General features: G+C 44.5%; 1 protein-coding gene across 14 annotated transcripts in view; it reads left to right on the top strand.

Annotated features, from left to right (window-relative positions):
- Positions 1 to 12,428, top strand: part of kmt2ca (lysine (K)-specific methyltransferase 2Ca) — a 489,348-nt gene that overhangs the window by 227,699 nt on the left and 249,221 nt on the right. For all 14 annotated transcript variants that reach the window (XM_059639788.1, XM_059639789.1, XM_048520987.2 and 11 more), the window contains 2 exons: positions 2,152 to 2,297; positions 11,866 to 11,975. In XM_059639788.1, the coding sequence (XP_059495771.1) occupies positions 2,152 to 2,297; positions 11,866 to 11,975 (256 nt within the window). The remainder of the gene's footprint in view (positions 1 to 2,151; positions 2,298 to 11,865; positions 11,976 to 12,428) is intronic.

Genomic DNA, 12,428 nt, shown 5'->3' on the forward strand with positions numbered 1-12,428 from the left:
CTACTAACTATTCCCAAAGAAACACAATTCTAATGGTATGCAGTTCCAGTAAATACAAGTCCCATTTTTATAATGAAAGTAATAAAATTTTAGTCTCTTCAAAATTACAGCCAGGATAAGTCGTCTTGAATGCTCTGCACCCCCTTTATTGATCCTCAGTTAGGAGTGCCTTTGTCCATCGAATTCTCATCTGGCATATTTGCTAAGAGTGCCGCTGTACCGTAAGTTTAGATGATGGTGGTTTTGAGTGCTTAGAATTCTGTGAGAGCAATTTTCTTAACGGATAACAGTTGACTCTCATGAATTTCAAATGTTGTCTTTTATTCCCTTGATTACCTATTATTTTCTTACAATAGGGTTGGTCCCAGGTTGTCAAAACCATCAGATTTAAATTCGTGTGTTTTGTGTCTGGGGCCTCGTTTAAATTAATTGGCTAAATTCAAAAACCTGTTGTCTAGGTAAAAATGCTACTTTGCCTGCTAACAGTATAGCCTTTTGATACAGTGTTTCAATTTCAAAAACTCTGTGCATCTGCTGCTGTCAGCAGACATTGTTTTAAATCTCCAAGACTAGAAAATTGCATCATATTTTAAAGGGACCACACACTCACTCTCTCCCTCTCTCTCTCCCTCTCTCTCTCCCTCTCTCTCTCCCTCTCTCTCTCCCTCTCTCTCTCCCTCTCTCTCTCCCTCTCTCTCTCCCCCTCTCTCTCCCCCTCTCTCTCCCCCTCTCTCTCCCCCTCTCTCTCCCCCTCTCTCTCCCCCTCTCTCTCCCCCTCTCTCTCCCCCTCTCTCTCCCCCTCTCTCTCCCCCTCTCTCTCCCCCTCTCTCTCCCTCTCTCTCTCTCTCCCTCTCTCTCTCTCTCTTCCCCCCCCCCCCCCCCCCCCATCATTTTACAAACATCAAATACCCTTCCAAACTTCATAACAATGAAAGAACGTGAATAAAAATCTGGAATTGAGGGTCTAATCATGACTATGAAACCATTGATTTGTCAGAAAAACTCATCTAGTTCACTCATGCCCTTTAGGGAAGGAAAACTGTTATCCTTACTTGGTCTGACCTACAAGTGACTCCAGATCTACAGCAATGTGATTAACTCCTGGAAGTTAGGGCAAGATAATAAATACTGGCGTACCTAGAGAAAGCCTCGTCCCATGAGTGAAATTAAATGAAGTCAGTGGTAGAGGGAGTGAATATTTGTGGATGTGGTGCTAGACTAATGGACTTTGTTGTCTCGGATGGCATCTAGCTTCTTTAACTGCAAGTGGAAAGTTTCCTGTAACGCTTCCGATTTGTGCCTTTTAGGTAGGTCTTGGGAGTGAGGAAATGAGATATTCATTGAAGAATTCCTAGCCTCTGACCTGTTCGTGTATCCGCAATATTCATATGGCTGGACTAGTTCAATGTCTGGTCGATGCTAACCCCATATGATTTTCAGAATTGGATTCAGTGATGGTAATGCCTTTGAATGCCAAATGGTGATCACTTAAACTTCATTGAGTTGTTGTACATTCACCATATAAAGTGAAAATGATAAACGTGAAGTGATCAATGAGTGCCACTTGTCTCAATTGTCTTCACATTTGTTGATTCTGTCTTTATCTGAAAATGTCAATGATTGCAACAAATTAAATTGAATTTATTTGTACTTGGGAGCATTTTGCTGTTTGATTTAATTACTTTTCAGGTAATTATGGAGCTTTCAGAAAATTCTATGCTATCAACTGGAGGATCACTAATGTTCTTTAGGGAAGGAAGCTGCCATCCTTGCCTGGCCTATATGTGACTCCAGACCCACAGCAATGAGGTTGACTGTTAACTGCCCTCTGAGCAATCAGGGATGGGCAGCAAATGTGCTGCCTAGCCAATGATGCCCTCATCCTGTTATTGAATAAAGAAAAAAAGGACGTGCCCACTGCTCGGATTATATTTTAATAAACCAATAAATTTACTGCATGTTAAACATTCTGTCGATCACAGGTCCTGAACAGTTCACAGCATTGGCTGTGCAGATAATCCTTCATTGTTTATAAATACTTTGTACAATGTACAGGTATAAAATTTAAAGCTTTAGAAATATGTTGAACCTTAAGCAAAAATATCTTGAAATGCTTTTATGCTCAGTTTTTCATGAACTGTTTTGTATCAGGTCTCCTTGCCATGCTGCAATGCCCATCTCTACGTGTATTAATGCTCCAGTGGCTTCTGAAGAACAGACAAGCAGATATTGGGATGAGCTCAGTCAAGTTGGCCTTCCTGATGATATTGATGTCCAGGCCTTATTTGAGCCTTCAGGTATTATAGGGTTGATGTAGTATTAACTACTTGCAAAGAACAGTTTGTTATCTCTTTCATTATTAAAGGTTATAATTGACTCTGACTCTGATTCAAAATCCAATTGTGACATGCCCCATTTTTATAGCTTCTTTGTGTCTTAATGACTTCCCATTGACCTTTCAGTGCTAATACTTCCAGTCCTAGCTCTTCAGGTATCAACCAGTCAGTGGAGTTAACCTTACACTGTTTTGATCTAAATCTTCTAAAATTAATAAATCTTGATCTGTTGAAATGATAAGTAGTAGGAACATGAGCAGGTCATTTGGCTCCTCAAGCCAAATGTTCCATGACTCTTCCAACATTCCTCATGTCCATTTCCTGTCCTTTCTCTAAAATAAAACCAGGAGCTGCTGATGCTGGAAATCTGAGACGAACAAAAACAAATTGGTGAAGAAACTCAGCAGGCCTGGTAGCATCTGTAAAGAGTAAACAGTTAACAGTTCTAAGTCCAGTGACATTTGGCTCTCCTAAATGTGTACAAGAAGCCTGCCCCCTCAATTCTGTGTGGCAATGAGTTCTAAAGAACATCAAACCTCTGAGAAAGGAAATTCCTCCTTGTCTCTGTCATAAACTGGCATCCCTTCATGCTATATCCTCCAAAAACAAGAGTCATCCTCTCAGCTTTTACCCCATCAAGCCCCATAAAAATCCAATATGTTTCAACGAGATCACCTCTCATTTTAACTCCGGTGAATAGAGTCTTAATGTAGAGTCATACTCATAGAGGTCAACAGCATGGAAGAGGACCTTCAGTCTAAGTTGCCCATGTAGTCCAATTTTCACAAAGAAAAAGGTGACAGCTTAGAGGTAACATCACTGGACACTTGGCGGCTAGTACTGCTGCCTCACAGCATCAGGGGCTTGGGTTCGATTCTACCCTTGAGCCACTTTCTGTGTGGAGTTTGCACATTCTCCCCATGTCTGCGTGGGTTTCCTCTGGGTGCTCTACTTTCCTCCCACAGTCCAAAGAAGTGCAGGCTAGGTGGATTGGCTGTGCTAAATTGCCCATAGTGTTCAGTGGTGTGTAGATTAGGTGGGCTATAGGATGATAGGTCTGGGTGAGATGCTGAGAGGGTCGTTGTGGACTTGTTGGGCCCAAGTGCCTGTTTCCATGCTGTAGGGATTCTAAGAAGTTATATTAATTAAATTAGTACCGTTTGTCTGTGTTTGGTCCATTTCTCTCAAAATCTCTCCCATTTATGCACCTGCTTAAATTTTTGTTTAAGAATCCCTACTGTGTGGAAGCAGGCTGTTCGACCCATTGAGTTCACACCGACCCTTCATAGTACATCCCACCTAGATCCACCCCAACCCTATCCCTGTAACCCTACATTTTCAATGACAAATGCACCTAGCCAGCACATCCCTGGACACTATGGGCAACTTAGCATGGCCAATCCACTTAACCTGCACTTCTTTGGATTGTGGGAGGAAACCAGAGTACTGAAAGGAAACCCTCACAGATATTTGCCTCATTGGTCTATAGTCCCCTGGCCTTTCCCGACCATCTTTCTTAAATAATAGCACAACATTAGCCACCCTTTCAATCCTCAGGCACTTAACCATGACTGTCACCGATACAAGTATCTCTGCCAGGGGCCCCACGGTTTCCTCACTAACCTCCCACCAAGTCGTGGGATACACTTCATCAGGTCGTGTGAATTCAGCTGTCTTATCTAAGCTGTTTAACCATCGCTGAAATGGCAATCTTACCACATCAGCAATCATCCCAGTCAACCTGATCTGAGCTGCCTCCAATGAAATTATATCTTTCCTTAAGTGAACAAGAACTGCTTATAATACTTGAGATGTGGTCTCACTAGCACCTTGTGCAATTGCAATAAGACTTTGCTGCATTTATGCTCCAACTCTCAAGGACAAACATTCCATTAATCTTCCTGATTACCTGCTGCGTCTGTGTGCTAGCTTTCTGTTTTGCATGCAAGTATCTCTAAGCCTCTATGTTTCAGCTTTCTGTAATTTTTCTCCATTTAAATAATACTGTTCTTATGCTCTCCCTTCCAAAATGAAGAACTTCATGTTTTCCCACACAGTACGCCATTTGGTACCGTTTTGTCCACTCACTTAATCTATCAATATCTCGCTGTAAAATGTTAGCATCCCTTGTGCAACTTGTTTTTCCTTTTTTTTTTGTTGTCTGCAAATCTGACTACAATACATTGGCTTCCTTTCTCCATGTCATTAATATATACTATAAGCAGTTGTGGTCCCAGTACTGATCCCTATGGAGCCCCACTGTTCACACTTGGCTAACCTGAAAAGAAGCCTTTTTTCCCCACTCACTGTTCCCTGCCCATTAGCTAATTCTTTGTCCATGTCAGTATGCTACATTCAGCATCATTGGTTCTTACCTTACGGTTTCACTTTTTGTAAGCTACCTCATTAAATGCCTCTTAGTACTCCAAAAACAAATCTGGAAATAAGAATCCACTGAACATCATGAAATCATTGTCAATTATCAGAAAAATCCATCTGGTTCGCTAACATCTTTTGGGGAAGGAAATCTGCTATTCTCACAAACCCACTGCAATGTGGTTGACTCTCAGTTACCCTGTGAAATGGCCTAGCAAGCCACTCAGTTGTACCAATTACTATAAATTCTCGAAGAAATGAAACCGGACTGATCGCCTGGCATCAGCCTAGGTACTGGAAAAGACAATGGCAGAAACAGCTGTCGACTCTGCAAAGTCCTCCTGACTAAATCTTGGGGTTCATGCCAAAATTGGGAGAGCTGTCTCTCAGACTAGTCAAGCAATAGCCTGACATAGTCTGTAAGGTAAGCTTCCATGAATATGACTGTCCCCAGCATAACTGTTACCATCCCTGGATATGTCCTGCCTCACTGGCAGAACAAACCCAGCAGAAATGGTGGTACAGTGGTAGAGAGTTGGGTGGGAGTTACCCCTGGGAGTCCTCAACATTGATTCCCGACCCCATGAAGTCTCGTGGCTTCAAGTTAAACGTGGGCAAGGAAATGTCCTCCTGATGACCAAATACCATGCTTCCTCAGCTGATGAGTCGGCACTCCTCCATGTTGAATATTGCTTAGAGGAAGTACCGAGGATGGCAAGAGCACAGAATGTACTCTGGGTGAGCGTTTAATTTTCCACCAGCAAGAGTGAAGTGGTAGCAGTATTACTCATTGAGCTGGTTGGGTCAGAAAGGATGTTGCTTGACTGGGTCTGTGGTGGGTGTTGACAAAACCAACAAGGGGGGAAAAACATACTTGACCTCATCCTTACCAGCCTGCCAGCTGTAGATGCATCTGTCCATAACACTTGGTAACGGCGACTACTGCACAGTCCTTGTGGAGACGTTGTCCTGCCTTCACGTTGAGAATAACCTCCATCATGTTGTGTGTCCCATTTAGCACAGTGATAGTCTTCGCACAGATATAGCAACTCAAGGCTGAACATCCATGAGGCGCTGTGGGCCATCAGCATCAGTAGAAGTGTTCTTCAGCACAATCTTTAACCTCTTGGTCCAGCATATACCCTGCTCAATAATTATCATCAAGCCAGGGGACCAACACTGGTTCAATAGAGAATGCAGAGGGGCATGCCGAGGGCATGCCAGGAGCAACAGCAGGCATACCTGAAGATGAGCTGTCAACCTGATGAAGCCACCAAACAGGACTACTTGCACGCCAGACAACATAAGCACCCAGTGATAGGCAGAGCTAAGCAATCCCACAACGAATGAATCAGATCCAAGCTCTGCAGTCCTCCCACTGCTAATTGTAAATGGTGTTGGATGATTTAAATAACTCACTGGAGGAAGAGGTTCCACAAATATTCCCATCCTTGATGAGGGGAGAGCACTGCACGTCAGCGCAAAAGACAAGGCTGAAGCGTTTGCAGTTAATCTTCAACCAGAAGTGCCGAGTGGATGACCCATCTTGGCCTCCTCCAGTGGTCCCCAGCAATTACAGAGCCGTCTTCAGCTAATTCAGTAGCACTCCCTGACAACATTCCGGCAATAGTATTGAAGACTTGCACTCCAGGACTTGCCACTCTCTTAGCCAAGTTGTTCTAGTATAGTTGCAACATTGGTAACTACCCGAAAATGTGGAAAATTGCCTAAATACGTCCTGTACTATAAGCAGGACAAATCCAACCCGGCCAGTTACCTCCATCAGTTTACTCTGGTCAGTCTATTCTGGATCATCAGTAAATTGATTTAAAGGATCCATCAACAGTGCATCCAAGCAGCATGTAATGCCCAGTTTGGGTTCCACCAGGGTCACTCAGCTAATCTCATTATAGCCTTTGTTCAAACACCGACAAAGACCTGAATTCCAGAGGTGAGGCGAAAATGACAGACCTTGACATCAAGTCTGCATTTGACCGAGTGTGGCATCAAGCAGTCCTAGCAAAACTGGAATCAGTGGGTATTGGGGCAAACTTTCCAGTGGTTAGGGTCTTGCTAGACACATAGGAAGATTCACTGCAGAAATTCACCAAAGATCCTCAGACAGCACCTTCTGAACCCACAGCTACTTCTGTCTAGAAGGACAAGGGCAGCAGGTATTTGGGAACACCACTATCTTGAAGTTTCCCCTCCAATCCACTCACTACCCTGACTTGGAAATATATTGGTGTTCCTTCAGTGTTACTGGGTTAAAATTCTGGAATTTCCTCCCTAAAGGCATTGTGGGTCCACCCACCCAGGAAGACTGCAGTGGTTCAAGAAGGTAGCTTATCGTCACCTTCTTACGGGCACCTAGAGCTGGGCAATAAATGCTGGCAAACAAGAAATGCCCACATCTCTCTCAACGAATAAACAAAAAAAAAGCACACTTTTTCTGGTTCCTGTCAATCTGATTGGCTAGGACTTCCTCAAAAAGTTCAGATTAGTCACCTGATTTCCCTAACACGAAGCCATGCCAACTCTGCTTGATTAGATTTTGATTTTCCAAAAATGCTGTTGTTACTTCCTTCATAATTAATTTCACTTTTCAACCAATATACAGTAGCTTTATCAACTGATAGTTCCTACTTTTTGCAGCCCTCTGTTTTTGAGTAGGTGTCACTGGCAATGTTTCTAACCTTGCAGTATTTCTCCGGAAGTCAAAACTTTTGGAGAATTACAACCAAGACATCATCTATTTCTATAGTTATCTTTTTTGAGATACAATAATGCATGTCATCAGGATCAGGGGACTTTTCTGTCTTTACCCTCATTAGTTTGTCTAATAATACTACTGTGATGATGGTGATAGTACTTAATTTGTGCCATTGTTTAGTATTATGAGATTTTTGAAGTATCTTCCATTGTGAAAACCCAGGCAAAATATCAATTTATCTCCTCTGCCTTTCCTTTGTTCTCTATAACTATCTCCTCCAGGTTCATTTTCTCAGGGGCCTTTGTTGACTTTGACCTCTGCCTTTTTCTTTTATGAAACTCTTATATCAGTTTTTGTATGCTTTGTTGGTAAGCCCTCTTAGTTTACTTTGTGTCTGTTTATGATGTTCCTAGCCTTTTTCTGGATTCTGAATTTATCCTAGTCTTTAGGGATATCACTGACTTTTGCATCCTTATATGCTTTTTCTCTCAATGCTGGTCTTAATTTCCTTGGCTAACCATGGTACGTTTATCCCCCTCTCTCAGAATCTTTCCTCCTTACTGAAATATATTTTTACTAAGTGTAATAAGGTACCTCCTTTAAATATCTTTAGCTAGTTGCTCACTGCCTTTCTTGCTAATTTATTCATCCAGTTCACTACTGCTAACACTATTCTCACCTAGGTGCAATTCTCCTTATTTAAGTTAACCAGTTGTTTGTGACCCAAGTGTCTCAGTCTCAAACTGAATATTCAATTCACTCTGTTATGATCACAATTTCATACGAGATCTTTTATTCTAAAGCCATTTATTAAACATACCTCATTACACATTACCAGATCTGGGATACGTGGTCTCTGCGATAACAAGGTGGAGAGCTGGATGAACGCGGCAGGCCAAGCAGCATCTCAAGATCAGGAAAGCTGACATTTTGGGCCTCACCCCTTGATCAGAAAAGATGAAGGGTCGAGGCCCGAAACGTCAGCTTTCCTGCCCCTAAGATGCTGCTTGGCTTGCTGCGTTCTTCCAGTTCTACACCTTGTTACCTCAGATTCTCCAGCGTCTGCAGTTCCTATATACTCTGGTCTCTGGTTGTCTGCATGACCTATATTTTAGGAATTATCCCTAATGCACTTTGTGAATTTGTCATAATTACCCTTTCGAATTTGATTCAACCCAATCAGTATGAAGATTAAAGTTACGTATAATTATTGTTGTATTCTTTTTTTGACATGCTTCTATTATTTGTTGATTTATTCATTTCCTATGGTGTGTCCACTGTTTGAAGGGCTACTTACTCGGTCTACCAATGTCTTCTTTTCCTTCCTGTTTTTACTGACGCCCAATTGGCTTCTACATCATCTGAGTTTAGATACTCACTCTCTCAACAATTGTCCTCATAGCATCTCTTATTAATAGAAATTCCCACTACCTTTTCTTTCCCTCCAGCCTTTTTGAAAGGTCAGATATTGCTAAATGTTAAGCTTCTAATATTGATCATCTTATAAGCATGTCTCCATAATGGCTAAAAGCTCTTATCCATTTACCTCAATTTCCACCATTAGCTCACCTAAAAAGTTCTTCGCCTCTTCCTGTCCTGCAGGCCCAAACAGTCCCCCTCCACCGACACCTTCTTCAATTAACAGAGCTCACCCTTACCCTACAGAGTAATGGGGTGGCCATGGACACCTGAATGAGCACAAGCTGTGCCTGCCTGTTTGCAGGATGTGAGGAACAGCTGCTTTTTTGCTATTATGCTGTCACTGTCCCCCACCTCTTCCTGCACTGTATTGATGACTGTATCAGCGCTCCCATGAGGATCTTGAACAGTTCATCAAATTCACTAACACCTTTTCGTCCCAACCTCAAATGCACCTGGGCCATCTCCAAACTTCCTTCTCCTTCCTGGTCCTCTCTGACTCCATCTCTGCTGACCGCCACAAAACTGACATTTATTTCAAGCCCACTCTCCCACAGCTACCTAGATTACACCTCCCCTCAGCTACCCTCCTGCAAGAATGTGATCCCCTACTCTCAATTCTTCTGCCTCATCCGCTTCCAAGATGAGGCGATCCACTCCTGCACATCCCCGATGTCGTCCTATTTCATGGGCCATAATGTCCCCCAATCCGGTGATCGAAAATGCCATCAACTGCATCTCTTGTATTTTCCGCACTTTTGCCCTCTCATCCCCTCCCTCCAATAAAAGTAAAGACAGAATCCCACTTGTCCTCACATTTCACACCACCTGCCTCTGTATCTAACATATTGTTCCTAGCCACCTACAGTCCAACCCCACAAATAAAGAGATTTCCCTCCCTGTCCCTATCTGCTTTCATAGAGATAGCTGTCTCCGCGACTCCCATGTTCGCTCCACACTCCCCACTAACCCCATCACCCCTAGCACCTTTCAGTCCTGAGTAAGGGGCTCAACTTTGTCCCCCTACAACACCTTCCACTGACTGAGGACGAACGGTCAGTCCTTAGTAAGGGCCTCACCTTTGTCCCCCTACAACCACACATCAACGAATATCAGTCACGATTGGACATAGAGCAGTTTTTCCGCCGTCTTCGCCTCCATGCCTACTTCTTCAACCGGGAGCCTAACCCTCCCTCCACTGACCCCTTCACCCGCTTCCAACACTCCTCCTCCTGGACACCACCCCCAGGCCTCCTACCCTCCCTCGACCACTTCATCTCCAACTGCCGTCGAGACATTAACTGCCTCAACCTCTCCACCCCCTCACCCACTCCACCCTCTCCCCCGCAGAACGGGCAGCCCTCCGCTCCCTCCGCTCCAACCCCAACCTCACCATCAAACCCGCAGACAAGGGTGGCGCAGTGGTAGTATGGCGCACTGACCTCTACATTGCCGAGGCCAGACGCCAACTCTCCGACACCACCTCCTACCGCCCCCTCGATCATGACGCCACACCTGAGCACCAAACCATCATCTCCAACACCATTCGTGACCTCATCACTTCAGGGGACCTCCCACCCACAGCCTCCAACCTCATTGTTCCCCAACCCCGCACGGCCCATTTCTATCTCCTTCCCAAAATTCACAAACCTGCCTGCCCTGGTCGACCCATTGTCTCAGCCTGCTCCTGCCCCACCGAACTCATCTCCACCTATCTGGACTCCATTTTCTCCCCTTTGGTCCAGGAACTCCCCACCTACGTCCGTGACACCACCCATGCCCTCCACCACCTCCAGGACTTCCAATTCCCTGGCCCCCAACACCTCATCTTCACCATGGATGTCCAGTCCCTATACACCTGCATTCCGCATGCAGATGGCCTCAAGGCCCTCCGCTTCTTCCTGTCCCGCAGGCCCGACCAGTCCCCCTCCACCGACACCCTCATCCGCCTAGCCGAACTCGTCCTCACCCTAACAACTTCTCTTTTGACTCCTCCCACTTCCTACAGACTAAGGGGGTGGCCATGGGCACCCGCATGGGCCCCAGCTATGCCTGCCTCTTTGTAGGTTACGTGGAACAGTCCCTCTTCCGCACCTACACAGGCCCCAAACCCCACCTCTTCCTCCGGTACATTGATGACTGTATCGGCGCTGCCTCTTGCTCCCCAGAGGAGCTCGAACAGTTCATCCACTTCACCAACACCTTCCACCCCAACCTTCAGTTCACCTGGGCCATCTCCAGCACATCCCTCACCTTCCTGGACCTCTCAGTCTCCATCTCAGGCAACCAGCTTGTAACTGATGTCCATTTCAAGCCCACCGACTCCCACAGCTACCTAGAATACACCTCCTCCCACCCACCCTCCTGCAAAAATTCCATCCCCTATTCCCAATTCCTCCGCCTCCGCCGCATCTGCTCCCACGATAAGACATTCCACTCCCGCACATCCCAGAAGTCCAAGTTCTTTAAGGACCGCAACTTTCCCCCCACAGTGATCGAGAACGCCCTTGACCGCGTCTCCCGTATTCCCGGCAACACATCCCTCACACCCCGCCCCCACCACAACCGCCCTTAGGGGATCCCCCTCGTTCTCACACACCACCCTACCAACCTCCGGATACAACGCATCATCCTCCGACACTTTCGCCATTTACAATCCGACCCCACCACCCAAGACGTTTTTCCATCCCCACCCCTGTCTGCTTTCCGGAGAGATTGAGATGCTGCTTGGCCTGCTGTGTTCATCCAGCCTCACATTTTATTATCTTGGTGCTGATTCAGTAATTAACACCACATGTCATGTCGGTGTCTTGTTCAGTTCTAAACTAATACACAGTGACCATTAGAACTGAAGTTATGCAAATTTCAAAATAGGCCAGAAATAAGAAACTGGAAATCCGAAGAGCTATTTTACTCATGTATAGGGAAGTATGTAGGTAGTCAAGTTCATTATGTTGAATTATTTAAAATGCAAAATAAAATTTTATCAGTTGCTTGACGTTTTAAATTTTTCATTGACAGGCCACTGCTGGGTTCACCACTGTTGTGCAGAATGGTCTTTTGGAGTGTGCCAGACAGATGAACATGTACTGATGCATGTGGACAAAGCAGTTCTCTCAGGGATTGCAGAGGTAAGTTGATATTTTACCAAAAGAGTAGAAATTAAGTAGCCAAAACGTATCCCCAGGACTTTTGAGCAAAATCTACTTAATGAACGCTACAGTGCTGTTCTTTCAGCAGTTTATAGTGACTAGCAAGTCACATCAGAAGTTTGACTTGGAATCTTTTGATGCATGTTTTTGTGATTTACAGTTATGAGGAAGGACTGAATCTTTCATTGGATTCCTATTATCTCTAAACGGAATAGCAGTGAAAGTTGGAGAAGTTGAAAAATTAGTGCCAGTAAAAACAAGAGCTGTCAGTTCGCTTTGAGAAAATCCACAAATAGCAAAAGTTCCATAAACTTAATCGCCTATCACAAGATACGTGGCGTTCATAAGAACAGTTTTACAATAAGGCAAAATATTTATTCAATATCTTAGACCAATGTACAACATAGATAACAAGCAATAGTTTTTCTGTAA

The sequence above is a fragment of the Stegostoma tigrinum genome, chromosome 2, assembly GCF_030684315.1.
Source record: "Stegostoma tigrinum isolate sSteTig4 chromosome 2, sSteTig4.hap1, whole genome shotgun sequence".
Taxonomy (NCBI): domain Eukaryota; kingdom Metazoa; phylum Chordata; class Chondrichthyes; order Orectolobiformes; family Stegostomatidae; genus Stegostoma; species Stegostoma tigrinum.